Raw genomic sequence first — 26,854 nt, 5'->3', positions numbered from 1 at the left:
TGCACAGATGTTATCTTATCTTAACCTACTGCTTGTGTCTGACTATGCAAATTCACACTGGTGTTCGCTGGAAAATTGAAAATGGTCACCAGTCTAAGGCTGTTGGCAGAAGAGGTTATCATTGTCTGAATTCTGCTGTGGCAAACATCTGTCCTCTGCTACAGCTGGCAGGAGCTGTGAGCACATCACTGGCAGCTTTTTGCTGTAAAAGCCTCATTGTCAGTGATGAAATACAGCTGGTAGCTGGAGCCCTCCTCAAAGGGCTCTTCCATCTGCTGGATTTCCAAGTGAGCCCTCTGCTGTGAGCGCATACCCCTGTATCATCTGACATGCTGTAGAGGAGGGGTTTGAAAAGCTCGAGCCTGGGGTTCAGACCCCAGCTTGATGTTCTTAAAGTGGGTGCCCAGTAGGGTGGCACTCCCTGCTTTTTTGGGATTCTCCCTCAGATTTGAGCTGCTCTCTGGTTGGTTATGTTGAATTGATGACGATTTTGAAGGGTTGCAAATCGAGGGTTTCAGGAATAGGACTTAAGCTGAGTAAAGATTATTTTAAAAAATTAAATATATCGACCCCAAAGGAAGAGCCCTGCCCCAAAATTGGCAATTATGGGTGACACAGAAAATTTCTGAGCAGATCTTAGTGTGGATGAGGCAGCACAATGAGTTGTCTTTGCGTGATAGATGTTTGCTGGCCTATGCTCCCTTCTCTGAAGAGCTGAGAGCATGTCTTGAGTGCATGACTTTAAATAATAAAAGTAAGTAAATAAAAAAAAAAACAACACTTTTCTTTTTTTGACCACATTGAAATTCCAGTTTCTCTGCTTATAAAACCTTGTTTTGGTACCAAATCCTGTTAGCTGTGAGCCTTCTGCAGGACTTTACAGGTATTGCAGATTTTTTTTTATTTTTTAAATCATCAACATAGGGTGCTAGAGTTTGCACAGAAAGTCAAGTCTACACATGGCTTGGGACATATCATCCAACCTTTGACCCACAAAAGAACCTGCTATTTGTGTCGTCAGTCATGCAATGCTGTCACTTGGATAAATTAAAAATTTAGATGTGTAGGTTTTCTTCTAACCTATAAGACTCTTGAGTTTTCCTTCAAAACAATTATAATGACATTCTTCTGCCAAGAAAATGTGAAATGTCAATTTTGCATCTGTTGTTTTAACAGATGCAGCAAATGTAACATTAGACAGATCTTCGTGCAATGTCTACACCATGCCAAATGTCACCTTTCTGTAATTAAGCTGGGAAACACAAGGATTAAATCTCCATCAGAAGAATTGGCTAATTAAAGCATTGCCCTGCTAGCTCTGTAGTACATTTTCCCAGGGTTACTCGAGACACACACAGAGGTAGTGACCAGAAATCAAGTTGTTCTCTGCTGGGAGATGGAGGCGGCAGAGCTGATGACTCCCAACTAGTGTTGCTCATGTCACCCTACTGTTGTATGAGCTCCTCTTTTTGCATTGTGTATTCTATTCCTTTAATGAAATATTACTTGTATGCATTAATGATGGTTGTGATGGATCTGTCTGGTAAGAAATCAGCATGCTGGTTGGGGCCATGTTGTCCAGGCTTGGTCTGGCAAGGCAGAAGTTTGTTGGCTGTTGTTGGTGGCTTAGTGGAAAAAAAAAAAAAGAAGAAAAAAAAGGAAGAAGATGGAGCCAGAGCTCCCTGTACCCTAAGGGACAGAAACTGAGAAATATACAGGGACTGTGCTAAACAGCTGACATTAGCACTCAGAATGGACCCTGAATGTCTCATGGGCTGTGTGTATATTTTTGTTTTCCCCCAGGCTTGGGTTTCCAAAAAGCCTCTTACCCCACCTAGGGGTACAGCTGAGATAGGAAACTCAACTCCAGCCCACAAAGCTCTGAGAAAACATCAGCACATGAAAAGAGGCAGAGATTAAAATTGTTCCTATTTGCGGTTCTTCCTGATAACGTCACTTTGGGTGATAGGCTAACATTAGAAATGCCATAAACTTTGTGATTTATGCGTGACTCCTTCATCTCCATGCTTTTCTTTCTGCCCTGGTGGTAACTTTAGCAACGTGTGGTCTCCATGTGATTATGCAAAACTTTCAGATCTGCTCCTGTTTTTTTGTCTTCCAGCCTCCAGACGAGTACCGCCTAATCTGGATCACTTCTGATCTCATTTCATTTATCATAATTGTAGGAGTTTTTATATTCCAGAAGTAAGTAGCATTGTTATGGCTCAACTCTTGTGTATTTATGGAGTGTGTTTTCATTGAGAGCGTGGGGTGGAGATGGAAGAGAGGGCTACAGTGCTCCTCAGGCACTTGGATTGCAAATGCAGGAAAAATGTTTATTGAAACTTCCTACAAAGAGTGCAAACAATAAGTCATTCCACTTCTGCGATGACATTGAATTGGACGAAGTCACTGTTTTTAAGAAGAGTGAGACATCTCACAATAGGAGTGACAGACTCCTCGCTCCTCTCATAAATGTGTGTGGTAGAGAAACCGTAAATGTTTTTGGGGAAATGGATTTAAATGCTTTAAAGAAAAAAGAGAATATTATGAGATTCCACAGTTTTTATAATGCGGGTTTTTTTAGATTTTCTTAATTTATTTGGCTTCCATTTGATGAAGAAATTGGAAACATTTTAAAGCAATGCATTAAATAATGCAAAGCTGTTATGACTTAACAGATCAAATCAGTTGCTTAGCTTGGTGCTTTGAGAAAATTTCCCCATTTTTCCAAACAAAATGGGGAGCAATGAGTGCATGGCAGAAGCCTCTAGTCAGTCCAGATCACTGAAAACAAACGTTTTCAGAGCACAAAGCCCAGGAGCAGGGCTAGCTAAGACACTGATAAGTCAGTAGGAGATAAATCAACTTGCTAATGGCAGAGCTGGCCAAACTACCCTCCTCTTGATTATAAGGGAGGAAACCATGGTGTCCTCCCGGTGATGTGCCTTTTCTCCTAGGAGGCATTTTCGCTGTCAGTGATGACAGTGTAATAACCCTCTCTGGGAAACCGTGAGCTCAGGAGGGGAGATGCACTCCCTCCGGCGACAACAGCAGCCTTCTCCTGGGAAAATGTGTCATTTTGAAATTGCACCCCTCTCTTCCCTCGGCTTTATAATCTCATCTGCTTTAGCATGCACAAACTACTGTCCTAGAGACATCAAGGGGCTTACGCTTTCCTTCCTTCTTGATCTCCGAAATGCCTTTGTGTCAGGAGTAGCAATTTCATTTCCTTCAGCCTCATGAGCTGGTGATTTTGCTGTCGCATCGTCCCAGATCATCTGCCTGCAGCAATCCCTTTCCCTCCCCAGGGCAGTTAATTACCTGGGTAGTTTTACCATTCTACAGCAAGCTACTGCTCCTGCCAGCACCTGCTATGGGTCTGACTTCAGGCCATATGTCGGCTCTGGTGATAATTGTCCCTCTAAATTCGTGACTTGCACGGTCCCAGACTAGTCACCGATTCCAGCACAGGAAGATAGAATGAGAAACAGATACAAAACTGTCCTCTCAGATTAGATTTACCAACACTTAATGAAACCAATGACCCAAACGAGATTTGCCAATGTGTTTATAATTTTGCTAAGAAGTCTGGTGATTCGAATTGTGGCCAATTAAACCTTTCCACCAGAAGGGCATTGTGGCTATGTTGTCTGGAAGCTTGCTCTACCCCTTCAGATTCATCAGCTGGTTTAATGAGAGATTTCCCTACCAGACATTTCCCTATTCTTCAGGCCCTGTATTTCTCTGCCAGTTACAGAAAGGCAGTGAGGAGTCTGGAGGCAGGGACTGACCTCTCTCAAGAGCAGAATTTAAAGGCCAAGGCAATAAGATACTTGAAGTCTTTTGCATCATCTCCCAAAGCTGGTTTTATCAGGCTTTCTGAATCAGACTCAGAAGGCCACAGCTGAAGAAATTACACTGAGTCATACTGCTGAATGTAAGCTGTAGGTCCCAGAGCGGAGTGAAACGATGCATGCTTGGAGAGCAGAAGTCCCAGCTATATGGACACTGCAATATCTGGACTCTTCCTCTCTTCACAAATTGAATTCCTCCCAGGTTGGAGGTGGTTTGAAGGAGTAGGGTGAGAGGAAGCAGGGTAAGGGATGGAAGGATTAGTATGGCGAGTGTCAAATGTCTTCTGTTGGATCTCTGCCTTGGGACAACCCAACCCCAAGTCAGCAGAATGAGGGAGAAACTCTAGTTCCAGAAATTGCATTTTCTACAGCAAGATTTGCTCTTTTGAGAGCTCCTGCTTTGTGCATCCCATCTAGGAGAGCCCCATCTCCCTGCTGTTCACGGTTTCACCACCACGCAGACGAATGGGTAGCAGCACGGAGGATATCCCAAAACTAAGCTGCAGCAGAACTGCCCAGCTACCTGCTGACGTGGCTCAGCTCCAAGAAGCAGGGCTTGACGTTTGGCCTTCAATGTGTCGTGGTGTGGTTTGGTTTGGTTTTCTGAAGCCCTTTTTTGGGGGGCAAAACGGAGCCGCTTCCTTCACGCAAGGACGAGGGGGTGGGTGGGAACGGAGGCACCGCTTCGATGTGCTCGTCGTCTCTCCTCCGCATGGCTTCTCTCTCCTCCGTAGCCGCGGGTAGGGGTTGCTCCTGCTCTTCTGCTTCAGCTCTGGTGACCGGATCCTGGCAGCCTCTCCAGAGGGGGAAATACCGAGCGTGATGACTTATAACCGATCTTTTTTGCCTCTTTGCCTTGTTTATTTTCTTACTGCTCTGACTGTTGTGCATGTTCCTCCTCTTTCTCTCTGCTGCATTCTGGCATCTCACAGCTATCACATGATCAGGTAATTCTGGTGCTTTCTTCCTCTTTCTCTTTTTCATTCAACCTTCCTTTCTCTCTTTCTTTCTCCCTCTCTGCTATGGCTTCCCTGCAGAAGGACAGTGCAGGACGCAGCTTTTTTGGAATGCTTTCAAACATCTGGCTTCAGAGGGGGACCACGAGGGTCTGAACTTTGCATGGTCCGTAGCCATGAGCACCACGGGAGCCTGATGCTGAAGTTGGTGGATGTTTTGAAGGCAATCTGACCTTTTGTCGCAGTGATCCAGGTCACTGCCTTTTAAAACAACCCTGATTCTGAGCTCATGCAGTGTGTTGAAATTGGGAAATTCCCAGTGGAGATAATGCTTTCGCCACGGAAATGATCTCACCACAAAATATCTCCCTCCTTCCTGTATTTACCAGAGGTTTTTAAGACAAACCTCTTCTAAGTTGGCCAATTCTATAGAGGAAAAAGTAAAACTTATATGAAGTATCACTTCTCCAGCCCTGGAAATGAATTAATAGGGCTAATATCTGACAAGATTTGGCTCAACAATTGCTGTACTCATTGGAGCTTGAGTCTCTTCCCAGTTACACCACTATGAAACTGGAAGAAATACAGTATGAAAATGAAAATTGTGCAGCACCCAGGAATGGGATGAGCCTGGGATGTTGAAGTGCCATAAATTGGACAGCCAGATTTCTCCTTGCATTGGCTGTTTTCTCCCCAGTACTTTTTATCCCATTGGAGGGAAGCGCTGCCACCTTTCTGCAGTAAAGCCTTTACCACGTCCGTCCTCGGACCAAACTCTTCACGCGTTACCTTCCTTCTCCATTCCTTCCGCTTTGTGCCATGGGGTTGTATTCCTGAGGGCTGGCTACTCCCTAGGTGTGCTTAGCCCTCCCCTTCTTCCCTTGCCCACCCACTGCCTTGGGATCTGGGGTCGGCCACCTGGAAGCATTGCCTGCTCCTCGAGGTACCTTGGACTTGCGGCGTTGCATCCTCGCGTCACCTCCCCAAGACGGGACCGGCTGCGGGGCTAGGCTGAGCCCTCCGGCAGTGCAGTGAGGTTGGGTGTTTGCCTCCTGCCACCTCCCCATTGCTTTTTTCGTGGGGGTAGGGAAAGGAGAGAGGCATGGAGGAGTGGGGCAGGCTTTAGAGAAGAGCTGTAGCAGGACGGGGATGTGCGGTTGTGGCTGGCTTGGCTCTTTGCTCCCTTCCATCTTACCACCTTGGTACCAATCAACTCTATTTTCCTCCCAGTCTTCCCTTTCCCATCTCCTTTCCCTGCCATTTCTCCTCCAACCCAACGGCCCTGGTGGTGGCCCTAACACTGTGTGTGCTGTCTCTGTGTTGTTGTCCCAGTATTTTTTAGTCTGTTCCCACCCCGTGTCCGTCTGGTCTGCTTTGTTGCCAACCTCCCAGAACAAGACCTCCCTGCAGCCTGGCTGGCACAACGAGCCCCTCTCTGGGCTGGCCTTTTTGCACTCTGCTGTCCTAACTGTGGCCGATCACAACAGAGTCCAAGGGGGTAGGAGAGGTGTTATTTTCTATTAAAATGAGCTTTCTGGCGTCCCAAATCTACTGAGCACAGCAGCAAGTGTTTCATATGGTGTAGCTGGAGTTGCACCACGGTTAAATGCTGATGGCTTCTCTGCTAAGAGGGTGTTTAAAAATGGGGGTGGCTACTGAAAGCTTGGCTTACAGTTGTAGCTGCCAGCAGCCCCATGCAGAAGCTAAAAGAGTAATTGCATGAGCCTTGCAAATTTGGGCTGGTTTTGGTGTTGCACCTTGGGTGGGTCCCATTTGAAAACGCATCCCAGCTGTGAGCTACTCCTCTTACCCAGCACTGAAATTCTCTCCTGGATGCCCAGGAAGTCCTGGCTGGATCTGATGTCAGCCTCTACTAGCCCAGTAAAAGGCCCTCAGATTTTGGGAGTGAGAACTCGGAGGATGCCTGGGGTCCATCTGTTCCAGCTCAGGTTGCAAAGACGTTGCTAAGAGAAGTGGTGCAAGAGCTGTTGGAGAGCCTGAGTTGGGATATCCTGTTTGGGGCTAAGAGGGGAAGGAAGATTTGTTGACAAAGCCTTGAGGATATATAGCTGGAGGACTTCATTTGAAACCCTCTCCTGGCTCGTTGAAGCAGAGCAGTGCACTCCTGCGAGAGTCACAGGCCCCTCGTGCACCTTTTGCTGGTCTGGGTCTGACCACAGCCACCACGTGAGATGGGGAGCAGAGAGTAGTAGCTATTCCTCCTGGCAAGAGGTTTCAGAAAAGCCCTTGGTTCCTGCAGCCCTTTGAGGCTGGGCTGCCATGGCCGCAAAATGGCCCATGCCCTCCGTGGGATGTTTAGGACCTGGGGACAAGAGGTTGCTGTGCCTCTTGGCCATGCAACACATCAGGTTTTTCATCGTTGGGCTGTTGTGGGCACAGAGACTTGACAGCAATACGTTTTGGTTTGATTATGGAATGTCTTATCCTGTGAGATCCTGTGCATGTACTGATCTTAGGAGCTGCCTACATGGGACACTAAGGGCAGAAATGATCTTCTTCCAAGTTAGAGCAGCTCAGCTTAGATGACAAAGAAAAATGTTTTTTTTTTTTTTAATTATTATTATTATTATTTAATGCTTTAATGTCTTCTCCACCTTGTGCTGCTTCTGTGTTGCTTCTGTCCATGGGCCTGTGCATGGTGCAGTGTTGCCATCCCATCTCCTCTCTGTAGCAGAGCAGCCACCTCCATCTGTACCCCAGTTATAGCCTGACAGTGTTGTCTTACCTGCTGGGATTTGGGAAAAGGATGGAAACCAGGTGGAGTCAGCACCAGCTAGGTTTGGAAGAGCTGCAGAACCTCATCTGTGGGTGTTGCTTTGTCAGGCTGATGCTGTGGGCCCAGGCTGGAGATTTGGGGGATGCTCCTCAGGTTTTCTGCCCCTGGGATAGGTAGGGTGGTAGGCATTTAAGAGAAGGCAGCCAGCACCCCAAACCAGAAAAATCACCTTCTCCTGTGTGGGTAAGCCACTAGATGGTGCCAGAAGATCAGAAACCCCATAAACCACTGTAAGTCTCTGCTGTTTTTCCATCAAATAGCTTTGTTACATCCTTGGCTCTGGCAGGGGGAATGGGAATAACTGAAAGCCCTCCTCTGTGGGCAGGAGATAGGAGGAGTTGGTGGGTTTGGGGCCACAAAAGCCCACCAAGCCCTGCTTTTCCCCTATTTGCAACAGCCTGCCTTTCTCTCTTAATGCCAGCAGCTCTGCAGCTGAGGTTCTGTGATCCAGGGAAGCTCCCAGGATGAAAAGGAGCTTTAAAAGGAAAATCCTGTGACTTGGCCTTGCTGCTATCGCTTACTACTAACATCAGTCAGTTTATTTATATGCATTCAGTAATTAGAATAAAAGCCTGGCTGACTTTAATGGGGAGCCAGGTTCCCATCAGCCTCATCGTATTCATGTGGTGAAGTTTTTGTTTTAAAAAAGTCTGCATTTTGGGTAGAAGCATGTAAGCAAAGACCTGGCATTTGGGGAGGCAAGTGCTCTGGGAGAAATTATGATCAGGGGCATCGTATGTGACAGTTACCCGTGTTGAGACTGCTTTGAGTTCCCTTCAGAGCATCTCGTGGTGATGTCTTTGCATGTCTCAGGCTTGAGACCTTTATTTGCCTTTGAGCTCTCTTCTCGTACAAGCATGAGTGTGCCATGTAGTGAGGAAAAGGTTCTGGTTTCTTTACTTGGCTTGGTCTCTGTTCCCTGTTTCTAACCCTAAGAATCAAAATAGTTCACCTCTACAGGGCAGTTGGGTAGCTGGTGAAATTAATGGAATTAGGATGCTCAAAGCGGTTAGAGATGACCAGTTTTTATGTCTGTACCCTCCTTGAGATAACACACTCATCTCCAAACATCCTCCTGTCATGTGGGGTTGCGTAGGCGCCAGGGCAGGAAGGCGTGAGGGTCTCTGGGACTTGTCTCCCCGGTGTTGGTGGCCACTTGCTTGGAGGACGCTCTCAGGGTCGAGGACTCCAGCCCCTGATAACCCTTTCTTCTCTTGCAGGTGGCGTTTAGGAAGCATCAGGACCTACAACCCGGAGCAGATCATGCTCAGTGCTGCCGTCCGCCGGTCCAGCCGGGATGTCAAGATCATGAAGGAGAAGCTGATCTTCTCGGGTATGAATGGGGCTGGTCGGTCGAAGCTATTTGCTCCATCCTACAGCTGCCACCCTACTGTTGGAGGAGAGATGGTTTTTTATATGGGTGTCATCTCCCACAGCTGGGACGGGACAGCTGGACCGCCCCAGCTGCCCTGTATCGCTTGTGGGACGTGGTCCTGGCTCACCCATCCCAAAATGGTCCAGGCCTGAGCACTGATTTTCTCATAAATCCTGCATTTAACTTCCCAAGCTGTGCTATGCAGCTGTCTTAAGCTGTCTCACATCTCCTCTCTTAATTGCCAACAGTGTCAAAACTGTAAATGAAAATAGCGCTGTGAGTTGCTGCAGATAATAGTGATGAGTTTGAGCTAGACCTGGATCCTCGTCATCCTCCCAGCCTTTCTGTGTTAGTATGTGCTGGCTTCCTCTCAATGATCCCGCCTCCAAGAAAGATCTCAAAAATGTGTACAAAGAAAGAAACATTTAGCTTTGAAAGGTTAAAGTTGGCACGTGAAGCTGGAGAGCTCACATTTGAAGGGATGTGAATATAAATCTCCCCTGGAGCTCTGTTGTCGGTTTTCTTTCCTCGTATCAGGGGCTAGAGACCTCCAGCAGGGATGAGGGTTTATTGTCCTGTACACATGCACACAGCCAAAGAGACAACTCTTGCTTCAAAGAGCTTATTGTGGGCAAGGCAAGCCAGATTCTGCCCTCCAGAAACAGTCAAAATGGGGAATAAATCCGGGGAAACCAGAGAGAGAAAGCAGTTGGTCATAGCAAAATTAACCCTTACCACTATTTTCTAGACATAAAATGTCTTCGACACAAACCACCCTGTGAGGCAGGGGATGTATGTTAAGGATTTGTGCCTCTGAAACAAACGGTTTTGCATAGGGTTGGTGTTTACCTATTAGAACATTGGTGGGTGCATGGTTTTCCCAGTGAAACCAGTGACTACTGGAGCATCCCCATTTCTAGAAGAGTAACTGGGGTAGGGATTAAGTTCAGGTATCTTGCATCCTTGTCTCCAAAGGCAAGTAATTCAGTCTGTGGCATAACATTATATGTATGGGGTGGTCCAGTTTTGTCTCTGATAGTGACAGGACACTCAGGGTCTGAAATTTAGGGGTGAGCTCCGGTTTGGAGGTAGATCCTATTCACAGCTGGTTTAAAATGGTGGCAATGTCGCTAAAGCCGGGGATGAAATCCCTGTAGGATCAGACAGACCTCACGTGCTGGCAGCTCGATGCCTGTTCCCTCAACCACGAGGTTTCTCCTGGGTCTTTGCACCCCTGTGATCATGCCCTCCCCTTCTTTACCCTCCCCAGAGATCAACAGCGGCGTGGAGACCACGGACGAGCTGTCCCTCTGCTCCGAGAACGGCTACGCCAACGAGATGGTCACCCCCACGGATCATCGGGACACCAAGCTGCGGATGAACTGAGGGGCTTCCAGCCCAAGCCCACGTGTGGCCAACCCCGCGTTCACTCCGGCAACGAGAGCCGTGCTCTCCTGCTTGCCGTGGGACGGGAGCCTTTGAAGGAACTGCTGGCTGGGCAGCTCACCCCTTCCCGTTCCACCGTCAGTGGCTGCTCCACCTCCCTGGTTGTGAGGTTGGGGGGCTTTTTTTTTTTTTTTTTTTGTAAATATGTAAAAAAAACAACAAAAAAATCTGAATTTTGTCTTTTTTTTGTGTAATTTTTCCAGGGCATGAGTGGAAATACCATGTTAATTAAATCCTCTACCCTTATGGCTGAAGTTATTTGAATTTTGGTGTGACAGCCTCAGTCCCGGGGGGGTGCTGGGACAGCTCTCCCCGCCCTGCTCCATTCCTTCCCTCGGTGCAGCGACGGTGTAGCTGAATTGTTTAAACCGTATGTTGTGAAGTTCTTGTGAAATGTCACTTTTGTTCTGTTTTCCTTGTTTGTTTTTTTTTTTTTTCTTTGTTCCCCTCCCTCTCCCCCTTCCTGGGCAATGAAGTTTTAGTTCTAATTTAACTGTTTGGAGGAGAGAAGCTTTCCTAGGAGAGGAGACTGCTCTTCCCTGCTGAAGCTCAGAGCCGGGGAAGGAGTTGCACTGGCTCAGTCACTTGGGCACCTTCTCCCTGTCCAGTCCCCGTTCCCCAAACCTGGATGTTCACGAAGAATGGCCTTCTTGAGATGTTCTGCTGTAGTCTGAAGGCAAACCCCGCGTGGTAGCTGAAGCTTGGCCTCTGCTGGCAGCAATGCTTTGATTTTGTCCTTGTTCTTCCTATCTTCTTCATGAGTTGGGCTCTGTTGGCAGCCCAGATGGCTTGCAAAAAGCAACGTCATGGGCACCATCTCTGCTCACGTTTGGCTAAAGTGCCTGCCACTCCAAGTGGTGTCTGCAGTTGCTCTTTGCTTCGCCGTGCAGGAAGAAGGGGCAGTGGTGCAGTGTCAGCCCCTCTGCACCAAGCAGATGCCCGTGTATGAAGGAGTTGTAAATAGTCTGGAAGGCGAAGCAGCCCAGGAGAGTAATTTATTCCTGCAAGGAGACTTTTCCTCCTTGCTTCGAAAGCAGGATCTCTAAAGCTGCATGTTGGTGTCCTCCAAAGGAGCAGTGTTTTTTTTGCAGCAGATGCTGACAAGCTCACAACAGCAAGAGCTCTCAGCAGCGTGTTTCCAATACAAAAGGCTTTAAACCAAAATCCTAGATGAGAGATTTAAAAATATAAAAGCTCAGAAACCAAGTAGATGGCAGTTACATTTCATCCTCTCCCTGAAACAGCCTGCAGCCAGCCCAAGGGCAGGCTCAGCTTGCTAGAGGAGCCTGGTTTTGGGTCACTGCTGTTCGCACGGAGCTGGTTCCCAAGGCAGCTGAAGCCAGCCCGAAGGCTGCCGGCGATGTGAATGGGGCTTGGCTCCGTCCCCGCAGCCCTCTGCTGTTGGGTCGCTCCCTTCCTCGCTGGATCTCGGTCGACACAACGTGCGAAGTGGGAAATCCCATTGAGCACGAGCTTCCTTTGAAGCCCTGAAAATGCCAGGACCATGAAAGTCGTTTCCCGTGGAGGGGATGGGAGCCAAAGCTCAGTCTTTGGGCTCTGGCTGAGCCAGGCTGCAAAGCCCTTGAGCTGCTGGGAGAAGTCCCCTTGCAGAAAAGAAGGGAGGTTTGGGGATGCTGATGTGCATCACGTTCGACACCTAAAGCCAACGGAAAAGCCGGAAACAAGCCCCAATAAACAGCTTCGAGCAGCTTGTTCTTGTTCTGGCAGTACTGAATTGCTCTTTTTTATTAGTTTCCTGAAGTAGTGTTCTGAAACACCAAAGTTTTGGGTTCAGTGCGTAAGAATTGGGGATGAAAGTGGCAATCTTAGCTGTAGAAAAGAAAAGAAGGCATGTCAAAGTAACATAAGAAAATACCCCTCTAATGCAAGTAAAACCTGAATTGTGCTGCTTAGGAGATGCCTACTAAAGCATCACAAATTGAGTTTAATTTATTTGCATCTACCCTGTTTTTTTATGAGTGTAGGTGGAACAAGCCCCTGGTCCATACACCCTCTTACCTTCCCCAAATACTCTTCTTCTGTATGGTACTCTCTCGAGTCTGTGAAACATAGTATTTTTTTTTTCCTCCAGAATTACAAATTTTGGTGGATTTGAAGGCTTTTGAGAACAACGTTGCTTCTCCCTTTAATGCGGTTGTTGTATTGAAACATTCCCAGTGGATTGTCATTGCCAAGTGAGAGATGTTAAATCTCGGCACCTGTCGATAATCACCTGCATGTTCTGTTTTTATCCTTGGAGATGACTTTATTGAAAGGTGAAGTGCTTAAAAAGCTTGGAAGTGTTAAAAAGCAATCCAGCAAAGAGTTGTTGTTTCCACAATTCATTTTTTTATGATGAGACCCGAACCTTACGCGTGATGCACTGACTGTTACCGTTATCGTCCTGAAGATTTGCTACTTTTTTTTTTTTTTAAAGATGATACTTTTTTGATGAAAATAGAGCTAGACCAAAATGAACTCTGCGATCCTCTGTGAAATAAACTGTCAGTATTCCCCTGCCAGTCTGTGGTGCTGTCGTGTGTTCTGCAAAATGGTGGTGCCTTGCTCTTCTTGCATTGATCTTCTCCGTGGTTCTGCATTTTCGTGCCTGGTGGGGGGGAAACCTTGTGGTCTGAGCAGGGGAAGGGTTGGAGACCCATCCTTCTTGAGATCAGTTGTGCTGCCTCCTCTCTTCCATCCAGATTTTATGAGACAGCAGCTGATAAGCAGGCAAGTGGAGAAGAAGTGACTCTGCAGGCCTGAAACTTGAATGATAACTGGAATAATTGCTTGGTGCTTGTGGCTGCATGGGGACAATGATGCGCCCATATAAGAGATCTGGCCGCAGTTTTCAGCCAAAGGAACGGGAAGCAATTTATTTCTAACAAACTTTATGCAAGTCATCGCCCCAGGGTGCTGTGAAGGTCAAAAACCAAGAGCACGTTCAAAGAGGAGTAAATGGCTCGTACATCCATTAGCACTTCTTAAACACAGCAGTCCGGATGCAAGATCCAGCTTGAGAAGTCCCTGAGCAGTTGTTTGCTAAATGCGTATGTTAAGGGAAAGGCTTGCTTTGTGCTTGCTCTACCTCTTATTCCTAACCCCCCGGATCTGCTCCCAGCTGCAAACGGCGGAGGGTGCTTTGGGTTAGGAGGGGATCTCGTCTGGGCCAGCCTGGGATTGTTCTTTGTTAAGCAGCTGTTTTCTCCAGGCCATGAATAGCTGCATTTAAGGGATAGATGAAAGGGATTAAAGTAAATACAACACTATCTCATTGGTTGGTGATGGGTAGGCAGTACTGTGTCAAGGATTTGACTGGCTCGGGGAATACCATTTGAGTGTTAAAATGAACTAGCCCCAGGGGACAGGGCATATCCAGAGTATATATATCAGGTGGGCTCCTGATATCCACATTATTGAATAATCCAAAATGGGGGGCTGTCGCTGCTGTACCCTGCGGAGAGGTACTGAAACGTTGGAGGAAGAAGAATGAGAGTCGTGGACTCTGTTATTCAAACAAAAGAGCTGAGGATTGGTTGCTGGCTCTAAGCCCAAATGGCTTGGGACAGCCAACATTGTGCTATTTAACTCTTTCTTCCTAAAACTGCCCTCATTTGTAAGAGCTTAGTGGTACAGCTGGGATAGTTCTCAGAGCATCTGGGAACCATTCCAGCACTTCACATTTGCTGGTAGAGCTGTAGTCCTGGGGTCTGGGAGGTGATGCCCTTGTGACCATGCCCTAGGTCTACACGGATATCTGCCCTCAGAAGGACCTCTTCTATCTCTGTGAAAACCTTCATGTGATGCGGAGGCTCAGAGTTTGTGAGGTTCAAACTGGGTACAAAAAGCCCAGCTGTGATGTGAGCAGCTGCAGTGGCATGGGGCTGCAGTGGCACAGGGTCATCTTTCTTTCTTCTTTCTTCTTTCTTCTTTCTTCTTTCTTCTTTCTTCTTTCTTCTTTCTTCTTTCTTCTTTCTTCTTTCTTCTTTCTTCTTTCTTCTTTCTTCTTTCTTCTTTCTTCCTTCTTCCTTCTTCTTTCTTCCTTCTTCCTTCTTTCTTCTTTCTTCTTCTTTCTTCCCCTTTCCCTTTCTTTTTCTCTTTCTTTTATTCTTCTCTTAAGCTACTTCTTTTTTTTTCCTCCCTCTCTTCCTCCTGAGCCCTCTTTCCTCTTCACTTACTGCTCTACCCCCCTCACCTGCGTGGCTCCCTCCTGCTTTTTCTCTTCTCCTGGATGCTGGTGACTGCCCTTCGCCTCTGCTAACTGGCTGCGGGCAGGAAGGGAGGGTCCTGACTCTCTCCATGGCAAGCTGAAGCACACGGACAGCTGTCCTGGGTAGGATACATTTCATCCCTGGGGCATGCAATGGGGAGGTACAGACCGTGGTGTGATCGGGTCCTAGTGACTGCCTCCATCGAGATGTCTCACCGTGGTCTCCATTACCTGATTTAGCCAAAATTATCTCCCACTTTTCCTCTTGCCTTTTCCACTCTTTTCTACTTGTTTTCTTCTTAGCTTAGCTACATCCCTCCTCCTTCCTATTTCTTTCTTCTCCCAACACAGTCGCTCTGCTGCTCCTGCAGGAAGCTTTCACTCCACATTCACATGGAGCTTTTCAAGAAGTTCCTGGCCCTACAAACACTTATTTTCTTTTTAATGCTCACAGCTTTGTGCCTAATGGCTTCTGTGGGCCACGTGCCATGGGTTGAGTGTTTTCAATGTGAAGAAGTGGCTTTACAGTGGAGTAGGACTCAGCTCACAGCCCCTGCACTTTCAGGCTACAGGGTGCTAGCCCCATGCTGTATGGCTGCACAACACTGGCAGCTTTATAACCTCACTGAAGGGTATCCAAACCCCAAGAGATCTGTTTTTGGTGCCCCACAGGGCAGGGTCAGTGCCTGTGCATCCTGATGACCCAGATCCCAACCATCTTTAGCTCCATCCATGCCTGGATGTGGCCCAGCAGAGCCAACTTGATCGTGGTGGAAGGTCCTAAGAGCAAAAATTCCCCAGCCTTCCCAGCCCACAGCACAGGCTGGGAAACCACAATCCTTTCCAGGTTGCTGCTAATTCATATGCAAATGCTGGGAGTGAGCAGGATGCCAGCTTGCATCCCAGCAAAGGGAGAGGAGCAGAAAGGATCCAGCCAGAACACGTGGTGGTGGTGCTCCAGGGAAAGGTTATTTCAACACGGATATCAACATGCAGGGTGTGGTGGTTATTAGTATTTCCTTTGTGTTTACTATGAAATAATGCAGGTTGTTCAAAGTGATGCTGGACATGGGAGGGAAGGCAGCCTGCAGGCTGCTGGTTACTTCACGGTGCAAATATTGGGCTCCCCAGGGCTGCTTTGCTCCCTGCTGTGAGCATTTACAAATTCAGCCAGCAACTGGGATTGAGGTGGAGGGGAGCACGCTGAAAGCCACCTGGGACAAGCCTCCCCTTCTGTCCTCATCGTCCTTATGGACCTAATTATCCCACATTAATGAGGGGCACTGCAGCTCCTCACTGGCCCAATCCGTTCCTGCTACAGGCGCCTTTTTTGCTCGCAGAGCCCTGTTTTATTTATCAGCTTTAGCGTGGTTTCCAGAGAGCTGGAGTCTCCTCCAAATGAATCGTTCCACCTGGACCCCAATTTGCTCTCCAGATGGCGGGGCCCTCTGAAGCTGCCCTGGTGTGATATATTTTCCCTGAGCCTCCATGGGCTTTCCCTGGGTTCTGGCTCCTCCCTGGCTGCCTGTTATTGACAGCTGCGTGGCTAATGCCCTGTAGCTCTCTGGCGTGTCATTCGGGAGAAACAAAAGCAGATTTATCCCCCTCCTCTTTAGCAGCGAGGATAAAAGCGGGGCTTTTGTGCTTCCCCCAGCATTGCTGGAGAAGGGCTGAGCGCGCTTTGCGGAGGGGACCCGTCTCCACACCGAGCCCCGGCGTGGATGGGAGCTCTCCGAGAGGGAAGCTGAGGCTTCGCGAGGTCCCACCTGGAGGACACAACCTGTGGGCCAGGTAACGTTGGGCTTCCTAGGGAGCTTGCCCCAAAATACCTGGTGCTTACTGCTGGGCTGTGCTTGGACAGAGAGAGTGATGTGGAGAGGAGTGTGCGTGGGCAGCGGGGGAACCCAGTCCTCCCTTGGAGTTGGATTTGTATTGTGAGTAGACAGGAGGGCTGTGAGCTGGGGAAAGGAATTTGGATTAATCTGGGGTGGGGACACATCTCTTTGTAAGCTGCGAGAGACCTCAAGGGCTTGGAAACTTGTACAGATCAGGGAAGAAGCCCTGACTAGCCCAGAAGCCGGGATATAGATGCATTTATCTTTCTTGGCTGGAGCTGTGCGTGTCGGCAGAACACGGAGCTTGCTGTGCTGTCCAGAAAGCTGCCTTTGTTGTAACTTCTCTAAATCACTTTGAACCAACTAACAGCATTTCCCTTCTGTGCAGAGCTCTGAGCACCCATCGGTGCCATTTGGGATGTTTGGAGCCTTCACCCACTCCCCCAGGGTTTCTTAGATATTTATGTAGGGCTCGTCATGCTGCTTCATACCTCTTAGGGGCTCTGCAACACCCCATGGCAGGAGTAGAGATGTTTTTGTGTGTGTTTTTGCAGGCATGGAGGATATGATGATATTTTACCAGGGTAGTGGGGCGGGGATCCTCAGTACGAGGCTGGGTTGTCCTACACGTGGCCACTCAGGTGCAGGTGAGGTGCAGATGTAGGAAGAAAGATCACGGGCTCGAGTTAGCACAGGGATTTTGACTCATGAGAAGCTCAAGGTAATCTTCCTCAACGGGTGTGATGCCTGCTGTCCTGCCGAGGACTGGGTGGATGCCACAGAGCAGTTGATGTCTGCCAGCTTGTGACCCCATCTGGGGACCTGTGCTCCTGCCAGAGGCACGTGGTGAGATGCTCCAGAGCCTGGCTCAAGGGGTCAGGCACTTATGAGCAGAGCCCGAGCCCCCCAGATGTGCTTTTTTGCTGTTATAGAGCCTCAGAAAACCAATCTAAAACCTTCATGGCCATGATAGAAGCTGTGATAAAGAGTGCTTTGCTGGCTGCCCTCGCTGGTACCCATCTCAAAGGGCAAATCACAGAATTATAAAATATCCTAAGTTGGAGAAGACCTGCAAGGACCATCGAGTCCAACTCCTGGCTCCACACAAGACCACCCAGAAACCAGACTCTATATCTGAGAGCATTGGCCAAGCGCTCCTTGAGCTCTTGCAGCTCAATGCTGTGACCAAGTCCCTGGGCAGCCTGTTCCAGTGCCTGACCACCTCTGGGTCTGAGCCTCCCCTGTCCCAGCTGTTAGTACAGTGTAGGTTGGGTAAGGTAACTGCCTTAGAAAAAAAAAAAAAACATCTCCTAAAACCAGAAAGTTTGTTCTACTGAGATAGTGTTGGGTTGGAAATAGCCTAGTGCCCACTGCTGTGTTGTGCTTTGGAGGAAATGGTTATTGAGGATGAGCTATGCATGTGGGTAAAGGGGTGTAGTCCAACTAGATTTTGGCTGGAATCTGAACTTCCCCATGACACTGAGAAAGATGCAGAAACCACAATGGTGTTGGACGTCATGGGGAGATATTTTAATGAGCACGCTGTTCTCTTGCCTTCTTCACTGCTTCCCAATCAGGATGCGTCGAATGATGAAGGAAGAGTCAAGTTACAGGACGAGCAGCCTGGAGAATGCAACGCGTGACCCGAGCAAAGAAAAGCTGCACATGAAGCTCTGCAGCGGGTCCTGCCACGCTGAACAAATCCTCCAGACACTGAACTCCTACCGGCAGAGTGGCATCTTCACAGACGTGGTGCTATTAATCGATGGACAAGAATTCCCCTGTCACCGTGCTACGTTGTCAGCCAACAGCACGTATTTTCGGGCTATGTTTGGTGGCAATCTCAAGGAAGGCCACCAGAATATCATTAACATCCAGAAGATTTCTGCCTCTACCATGTCTCTCCTTCTTGACTACATGTATGGGGGGAACATCGTCATTCAGGAAGACAACGTTGAGGGCATCTTGGAACTGTCTGACTTGCTGCAGATCTCCAAGCTCAGAGATGCTTGTATCACCTTCCTTGAAGGCCAGCTCCACCCGTGCAATTGTTTGGGCATCATGAAGTTTGCCGACTCATTCTCTATCGCTTCCCTGACCGAAAAGAGCAAGAGGTTCATGCTGGAGTGTTTTGTGGAGGTGTCGTGTCATGAAGAGTTCCTAGAGATGGGTGTGAAGGAGCTGGTTGAGTACTTGTCTGATGAGCAGCTGGTGGTCCCCAAGGAGGAAGTGGTCTTTGAAGCAGTCATGCGCTGGGTACGGCATGACATCCCTGCCAGGAAGGGAGCCTTGAAGGACCTCCTAGAGCATGTGCGACTGCCACTGCTTGACCCCACCTATTTCCTGGAGAAGGTGGAGATGGACGGACTCATCCAGGACTCAAAGGAGTGCATTCCTCTACTGCACGAAGCCCGCAAGTACTACATCCTTGGGAACGAGGTCAGCTCCTTGAGATCAAGGCCCAGAAGGTAAAACCCAGAGTTGTGTTTCCTAGACCTACGTGGCCTAAGTTAATGGATCTTAAAGCTGGTGGGGTGGGATTCTCTGATTTGTTAATTTATTTTCTATTATTTTTATTTTTTCCTTCCAATTACTTCTAGCCTCTTGGACATCAGCATGGCTCCTAGCTCAAAGGCATTGCTGCTGGGTCAGGAGTTAATGTCCATTGGAAAAAAAACAAAACCAAAACAAAACAATAAAAAAAAAAACATATACTGTCCAGGTGTCTACCTATGTACCCTCAGATTCTGTCTTTTGCACTGTTGATTTATTGATCAACAAGAAGATAAAGAACTCCTGACCTAGGCAGCTGGTGGTGTAAAGTGGAGGATGAAAAAGAAAAACAATTCCTGGGTACGGGTGTGTGTGGAAATCTGCACCTTTCTGTCACTTTGGCATTTGGATTTGCTAGATTTGGCCAGATATTTTTGAAGCCTCTGCTGCTTCTTTGTGGTCATGGAGATCCCTCTGCATGTGCTTGGTAAGAGCACCCATGGAGATGTCTGCTCTGGGGTGAGTTGCTGTATCAAACCAGGTGGTTTGCAAGGCTCTTCACTCTTCTCTAGAAGAGACCCATGACCACAGGAGAAAGTTCTTGTGCTCTCCTGCCCTTTGGCCCCAGGAGCCCAGCTGTTTTTCTGCTGCTCAGGGGAGCAGCCTGGGCAGAAGGCTGGAATTTGCACCAGTGCCTCTCAGAAGTCCCAGCCTGGCATTTAGGGTTTCTGTCAGGTGGAAGAGCTGGTCTGAACCCTTTCAGTTTGGTGTGAGGCTTGAAGCTGCCTCTTTGTGCTGGATGACGCAACAGGTTGTTAACGAAAGAACTGCTCAATAACAGAGTCTGTGCTGACCTCCTCAAGGATGCAGATCACTAAAATTCACTGGGAATAAATCCCACCCCCAGCATCCACATTTTAATTCGCCTCCTTTTACAGCTTTGGCCTTAAGTGAGTAGTCTCAGGGTGTATAAACCATGGCAGGGCTGGGGATTGGACCAAGTCCTTCTAAATCCCCTTCCACCCTCCTCCTTCCTCTCCTTCCCCTCCTGCAGAGCTGTCCCTCTCTTGCCACCTACCAGCTGGCAGGATTTTCCTTCCCCTGCTGTCTCTCGCGTCTGCTCGCTGCTATTGGGTCTGGAGAGAGTGAAATTTCCTGGAAACACTTCTCTCTCCAGGCAGAGAGAGTGTGGCGGGCTGGCTGCCAGGAACGGCTTTGCACGCCTGTGGCCGTGTGTTGAGGATTAGGCTTGGATGTAATGAAGGGAGAGGGTGAGGGGGTAATGCCACGATTTGGCCCCTTTTCCACCCAAGCTGAGAGATGCCTTTAATTTGAGCATGCCTGTAAGAGGGAAGGTGTGTGGGGGGGTGAGGGGGTGGGGGGAATGATTTGCCTAGAAAAATCAGTGGCTGATGAAGGAGTCTGCCAATATCCTAAATGGGATAGGAGACTTAACCATGTCTTTCATGTGCTAGGTTCATGGAACTGGCAGAAGTCATCATCATCATTGGGGGCTGCGACAAGAAAGGCCTTTTGAAGCTGCCCTTCACAGATCTCTATCACCCGAAGAGCAGGCAGTGGACGGCCCTCTCCAGTGTGCCCGGTTACACCAAGTCAGAATTTGCTGCCTGCACACTGAAGAACGACGTGTACATATCAGGTGAGATGTCCTGGGATGGCTGCTCCCTTCCTGCTTGCAATAAGCAGCAGGACCTCTGCTTGGGCAGATACTCCCCATGTCTGTTTGGTGGGACTCATTCACGACTCCAGAGCAAAGTAATTTCTTCTGAGGTTTACTTTTAGGTGGTTTGCATTTTGGTGTCCCAAGGAGCCGATTTCAGCTCTAGGGAAGGATGGCACTATTAAAAAGCTTTTCTTCCTGCTTACTGGGGCATCTGTCCGAAGTGTCCAGCTGTGGAATGAGCTGGTTTTGATGTGTACTGTCAGAATTTCCTATAACATCAGGGTCTTCTGCCTGGCCTTCATTTAAAATAAAATGCCTATCAGAAGAGTTCTGTAGAAGGGATGGAGTAGTGTAATAAGTTCCTTAAAGTTCATAGGGTATCTTCCTTGGGAAGCTGAGTTTACATGAGTATGACCCAACAGCCATATTCTGGCCTAGATTGTTCCATTGCACAGAGGAACTATAAGGTATGGTCGTGTACTGAGGTGATGGGATTGTCTTTGGGATTGCACCAGCTCTCCACCCCTTTTTTTCAGGGGGACACATCAGCAGCAATGATGTTTGGGTGCTGAGCTCCCAGCTGAATGTCTGGATCAAGGTTGCTTGTCTGCAGAAAGGCCGATGGAGGCACAAAATGGCAACACTTCAGGGCAAGGTAGGCCTGAATTTGGGAACAACCCTTACAGAGCACAGTCCCCTGCTTCTCCCAATGTCAAGTACAATGAGAAACTGTCAGTGTTTGGTTGTTTTCTGGCTCATTTGGAGATGATTTTGGTGGGAGAAGCCTAGGACATAACTAAGGTGTCATTAGTCTTTGGCTGTGTTGCCACCTGAGGTAGCCAGCAATGAGGCCATAGCAGTAAGTTCTACCACAGGATGGTAGAAGACTTCTGCAGATGGCTGTGTTGAGTATTTGGGTGAAAACCATGCAGGGTGGGGTGTTTCAAACTGGTCAACCTGTGTGCTGACACTGGATTCAAGGAGAAGGTTTTACCAGGGCCTGGCCTCTGCCCTTCTGGCCTAGCGTTAGCCTCGCCTCATGCACACCATGACAGCGCAGCCCATTAGGTGACTCCAGGAGTTTCTAATCAGCTTGCTTTGCTCCTTTTGTGGCAGATCTACGCTGTGGGAGGCTTTGATGGTTTTTACCGCCTCTCCAGCGTGGAGTGCTATGACACCTTCTCCAACAGCTGGTCTACCTTGGCCCCGCTGCCTCAGGCCGTGAGCTCGGCGGCTGTGGTCTCCTGCCTGAACAAGCTCTACGTGCTGGGCGGCGCTGTGGATGACACTGCTAACACTGACAAGGTATCGCTGGTGAGGATGACTGGGAAGTAGAAACACGGTTGTGAGGTGCAAAATAAGCCCTTGGCAAGTTCAGGCATGGGAGGTTTCAGCTCAGCTTTGGTCTGGTTTCAGGCATTGTGCTTTGAGAGAGAGGATTGAAAGAAAGCCAGCAAAGAGCATCAAGGATGGCCAGAGACCTAAAAAACATGGTTCATGAGGGAATGTTGGCACCTGAGTTGTGCTGAGAGTTTTAATGGCACTCAGCTCAATCCCTGAATGTTTAATCACGTCTGGGTCAGGACCAGCCACCCTGGGGGCTTGTAATTTGTCTGGGAGAGTTGAACACACAGGCCCACAGAGACACTGCCTGAGGTCCCAGCCAGTTGAAAAAGGAACGCTAGAAACCCTCATCCCTTTGATCATTGCACTGGTCTCTGGGTGTTGAAGCTCCTGTCTGTGTTTCTGCGTTTATTTTCTTTTATTTCTAGTGGATATCAACTTCATCCAAGGAGGGAGATGAGGTTAATTCATGTTCCCATAGCTGCGTTTTTCCTCCCAGGTCCAGTGCTACGATCCAGAGGAGAACAAGTGGACGCTTTTGTCTCCCACTCCTTTTTACCAGAGGTGCATCAGTGCTGTCTGCTTGGACAACATCATTTATGTCGTAGGTGGACTCCTCAGTAAAATCTTCAGCTATGATCCAAGGGAAGACAGCTGGCAAGAAGTGGCCACACTCCCTGGGCCTCTGGTAAGGAAAAGATTTAGGAAAGAAGCCCTGAGCCTTCCTTCTCTCTAGAACAAACGTACCCATCTGTGCTTTGCTGAGACTGAAGGTAAAATACAATGGGGGGTTGGAATTGAGCATGAGAACATACTGACCTCTGTATTTCAAGTCAAATTATGTACTTACCATCAATGACTGCTTGGAAGATGTGTTTCCCAGAGAAATCCCATATTTTCTTGCTGAGGCTGGGTCCATACCAGCTGTTAAGGCCCTTGGAGAGGATTTGTGGGGTGAAAAGGTGGGTGTTGAGGACCTTTTCTCCATGCTGCATGTTGCAAGGCGAGGGGTTATGCTGGCTCTAACCTGGTGTGTGTACTGAACATGCACCAGCTGTGGGTGTGCATCTTGGTTTAACGTCATCACACTTGATTTCGTGCTTTTAGTGCTCCAAGGCCAGGCTGCAATGTGAGCCATGGCACGGTGAGTGGGGAGGAATGATGGGGGACAGCCCACCCCAATATGAGTTAAAATGCCACCATCGGTGTGCCTGTACAAGCAGCTCTGGCATGGAGGTGGTGGGCGACTCTCTGGGCTTTCAGCATCCTTGTGAGTCTGGGGAGCTGCCAGGAACAACAAAGATCCCATCACCAGCTCGAGGTATTTCAAATGCTTGAAACCTTAAGACTGCAGCACCCCAGGAGCCAGACCCCACTTACCCTACTGACTTTCCATCCCTTCTCCAGAGCAGGTGACAGCTGAGCCCATTGCAATGATGCACAAAGCTGGAGGGCTGTTCCTCAGCTCTTGGGCTTTCCTTCTGCTTTCCAGGAGAGCTGTGGCCTGACAGTGTGCGGAGGGAAGATTTACATCCTGGGCGGCCGAGACGAGAACGGGGAAGGCACGGACAAAGCATTCACTTTTGACCCCGCAACGGGCAGCGTGGAGCAGCAGCCGCCGCTGCAGCGCTGCACCAGTTATCACGGCTGCGTGACCATCCTGCAGCGCATGAACAGATGACCACGGGGCTTTGGCAGCATCCCTCTCCCACCCAGAGCCTCCCCTTGAGACAGTGGCCACCAGCGTGTGGACAGACAGCCCAGCTCTCTGCGGGGAAGGGCAATACAAGCTGCTGAAGATGTGCTCCAGCCAAGCCCTGAGCACTGTTTTGTTTTTCCAGGCCTGGTGATGCCAGTGATTTTGATGCTGATCTAGGTGAGAGGATGAAAGGGTGCTGGGCTGTGTGAAAGCTGCGTTGCAGACCTTGCACAGGAGGATTCAAGTATCGTTACAGCCCCTGGAGCTACTGGAATTGACTTTTTTTTAGGTTTCCCTGGATGTAGATTATGGTGTTTTCTGTAATGTTGCCAACAGAGGCTCGCTGTCCTGCAAGGACATGTATTGTTGCTGCTCTCTGATGCCTGAGGCTGTTGCAGTCACAATTATAGTTACAGGATCCTTTTTTTTAGCTAAAGCTATCAGATATTTGTGCATTTAGCCCTCTAGAGCCCTGTGTCAAACCACAGTGCTGGCCTAAATGACATCCATGAACAGTCCTACCTACTACAGCAGAGAGCTGAGACCTCATAGCTGATACCCCAAGAAAATCTCTCTGGTAAATCCCTAAAAGCCTGGTTAAATAGGGTGAGCTCTGGCTCCAACCTGCACATGGTGTATGAGGGTCCATGCCCTGAAAGCACAGAGCGCTGTATGTCTTCATACATGTTGCATAGTTGGACTGTCCAGTGAATTGTGTAGCCAAGAGTTTCTTCTTCAGAGAGCAGAGGTAGGCCAATGTGTAGGAATTAGGCAAGAAGTCCTGAAGCACTGTAGCCGCAGAATTGTGTCTGTCTCCTTTTGGCTCTGAAATGTGCTGGTAACTAGAAAAATAAACTCAATATTTAACAGGTTGGACCCAGGGCCCCTGAGAGCCTAAATGTGCAGCCTGCTTGGGGGTGCAAGCATTCAACAGCACAGACTGTGCAGCACCAGGCCAGTTGGCCTCACGCCTAGAAATGATCCTGAGCACATTAAATTTGTTAGAATAGCCGTTAACTTTTGGTGTCTTTAGTCCATGACTGGACCTGGTAATTTCTGATGGGTCCACGTAGGTGTCCATGTTGTTCCAATAGGGATGTAGGTGCTGCCAAATGTAGAGTGGGATCTCTTAAAAACTCCCATGACTTGTATGTTGTAGGGTGCACCCCTCTACAGCAGGCTGCTGGCTGGCTGCTGTTCTCTCTGCACCTTTCTTTCCTCACCCCAGTGATGGCTTCTTCCTGAAGCAGTGGTGACTACTATGGCTATTGGCCCAGATACTCCTCTTTTCAGGGCCTTCTAATGATTTTAAACCTCCTGTTATTGCCTCATTCCCCTTTATGGCTGGATTTTTTCTGGTGCTCTTTAGTACCTCTGTCTTCTGTGAGTTCCGAGAAGTTCACCTCTTCTTCGTGATGATATGAGGATCACCTGTAAAACATGGCAAAAAAGCTCCTGCTGAAGAAACCAAATTGGCTGGAACCTGAGCATGCTCATCTCTTTTCATTAGGAAATGTGTGTTTTTCCATTGTCTACATGAAGAGCAGGGTGTTTCATTGCACAAAACGTACCTTACACTCCTCATAGTCACCTCTGAGAAGTCTCAGGGCTACGGTGGCCATTTTGTTCATCAAGGTACACTATTTATCTGTTCTAAGCCTCAAATTCTCCTCAAGGCCTGTGCACATAGGTTAGATGTTTTATCAGATCATGAACAACAGGATATGTCCTTCAAGCAACATAAAAGCAATTCAATGCTGTTATAGATTATTCCTCTGAGGAGAGAAAAGGAAAAACATGCTGGTAAAAGGTATTTTATTTGCAATCAAATTGTAATCACAGATGGGCCTTTAGTGGGAGTGGTTATTTCACTAAAAACAAGCACCTTTCATTGATTTAGTTAAATTAGCACAGAAGAAAGCACAAGCATATCAACCCATGGGGTGATAGACTTCAGGGCCAGAGAGACCTTTATCTTACTATAGCCTGATTTCCTCAGGCCCATCTCCCCACAGCAATTCTGCCTCTGTCACTGCTCCCTGTTCCTTAAGCAATTCACTGCTTTGGTACAGGGGCCCTTCAAAGTGTATGGATTGGGACCCTGTGTCTTCACCTCACCCTACCACTCATCTGGCCAAGGACATTTGTAGTTCTCCACAGACTGGCCACATCTTGAGTTGCACTTTGGAAACCACTGCTGGTGTTTCAAGAAAAGGATTGCACCCTGAGCTTGCAAGGGCACACATTGAGCAAAGGCTGAGGAGGCTGAGCAGTGCAAGGAATCAGCCTTGTAGAAGGGTTGGTCCCAGTGACAAATATATGCTTCAATGTATTTATTTTATAGGGTTGTAAACACAGCCATAGGTTGGCTGCTGGCATATCTTTGTGCTCATTCTTGGAAGGAGAATAATAGTGTATTTGGACATAGTGATAGCCTTGATAGGAAAATGAGTTTTCCAGTTGCAGCTTTTTGGGTAAACATCCCTACTTTTACACCTGGCTGAAACACCCCTGAGGGAGCCTTGCTGAGGTGTGTTGACTCTTGCTGAGGTGTGTTGACTCTTAGCCCTGTGTGTTGACTGTTAGCCCTGTTTTGGGGGACCTAATATTGGGTCTCAAACTTATGGACCTGGATTTTCCTTGACTTAGGATGGGGCTTTTTCTTTAACCATCTGGCAAGACAGCTGCACTAAAGAGGAGTCGGCATGCTGGATTTTTTTTTTTTTTGGGGGGGGGGGGGAGTGGAGGGGCAATGTTCAGAAATTTGTGGTTTCATTCCAGTGGCAAATAAAGATGAGTGAGGAAAACTCCAACATTGCTGCACCACGTTAACTGTTGCTCTCCTTAAAACTTCTCTTTCCACCATCTTTCCTGATTTTTCTAATTCCTCTAGGAGTCTTTTGCTATTCTTCACACCTTGATCCTGTAGAAATAAGCAACTCCAAAGAGTAGATGTTCTGGTCACCTTTCCCACGTGCTTTTGACATGTGTGATACATTGCAATAGGTGTAACACGGCGGTGGAATTTGTGGCATAGGTACTAAAACATTCACCATGTTCTTGGTCCTGATATTCGTTGTACCACTGAAACATGTTTGTATTTTGTAAGGGCTGTGGGCATGCAGGGGAGGGGTGGGGGAGGAATTTAACTTGTTATT

At 48.2% G+C, this 26,854-nt stretch overlaps 2 protein-coding genes across 7 annotated transcripts in view; both read left to right on the top strand.

The window, feature by feature from the left end:
* The window catches only part of GDPD5 (glycerophosphodiester phosphodiesterase domain containing 5), a 164,373-nt gene extending 151,420 nt beyond the window's left edge, over positions 1–12,953 (top strand). For 3 of the 5 annotated variants that reach the window (XM_083834215.1, XM_083834216.1, XM_083834217.1), the window contains 4 exons: positions 2,123–2,205; positions 4,790–4,804; positions 8,831–8,943; positions 10,256–12,953. In XM_083834215.1, coding sequence (XP_083690341.1) covers positions 2,123–2,205; positions 4,790–4,804; positions 8,831–8,943; positions 10,256–10,371 — 327 coding nt within the window. In that variant the 3' untranslated portion in view covers positions 10,372–12,953. The remainder of the gene's footprint in view (positions 1–2,122; positions 2,206–4,789; positions 4,805–8,830; positions 8,944–10,255) is intronic. The other 2 variants (XM_083834218.1, XM_083834219.1) reach the window with 1 other exon arrangement.
* A 2,679-nt stretch (positions 12,954–15,632) lies between these two features.
* Positions 15,633–26,236, top strand: KLHL35 (kelch like family member 35). 2 transcript variants are annotated; one of them, XM_083834197.1, is made up of 7 exons: positions 15,647–16,432; positions 18,054–18,944; positions 20,445–20,629; positions 21,190–21,308; positions 21,770–21,958; positions 22,497–22,685; positions 23,490–26,236. In XM_083834197.1, exons 1-7 carry the CDS (start codon positions 16,191–16,193, stop codon positions 23,676–23,678), a joined length of 2,004 nt encoding a protein of 667 aa, XP_083690323.1. In that variant the 5' UTR covers positions 15,647–16,190; the 3' UTR covers positions 23,679–26,236. The 2 variants fall into 2 exon arrangements, with proteins under 2 accessions (XP_083690324.1, XP_083690323.1); XM_083834198.1 differs by lacking the exons at positions 22,497–22,685; positions 23,490–26,236 and adding an exon at positions 22,070–22,404 and having other exon boundaries at positions 15,633–16,432; positions 21,770–21,967.
* The last annotated feature ends 618 nt before the right edge of the window (positions 26,237–26,854 follow it).

The sequence above is a fragment of the Anser anser genome, assembly GCF_964211835.1.
Source record: "Anser anser genome assembly, chromosome: 1".
Classification (NCBI taxonomy): Eukaryota; Metazoa; Chordata; class Aves; order Anseriformes; family Anatidae; genus Anser; species Anser anser.
This window is presented reverse-complemented; position numbering and strand designations above follow the sequence as displayed.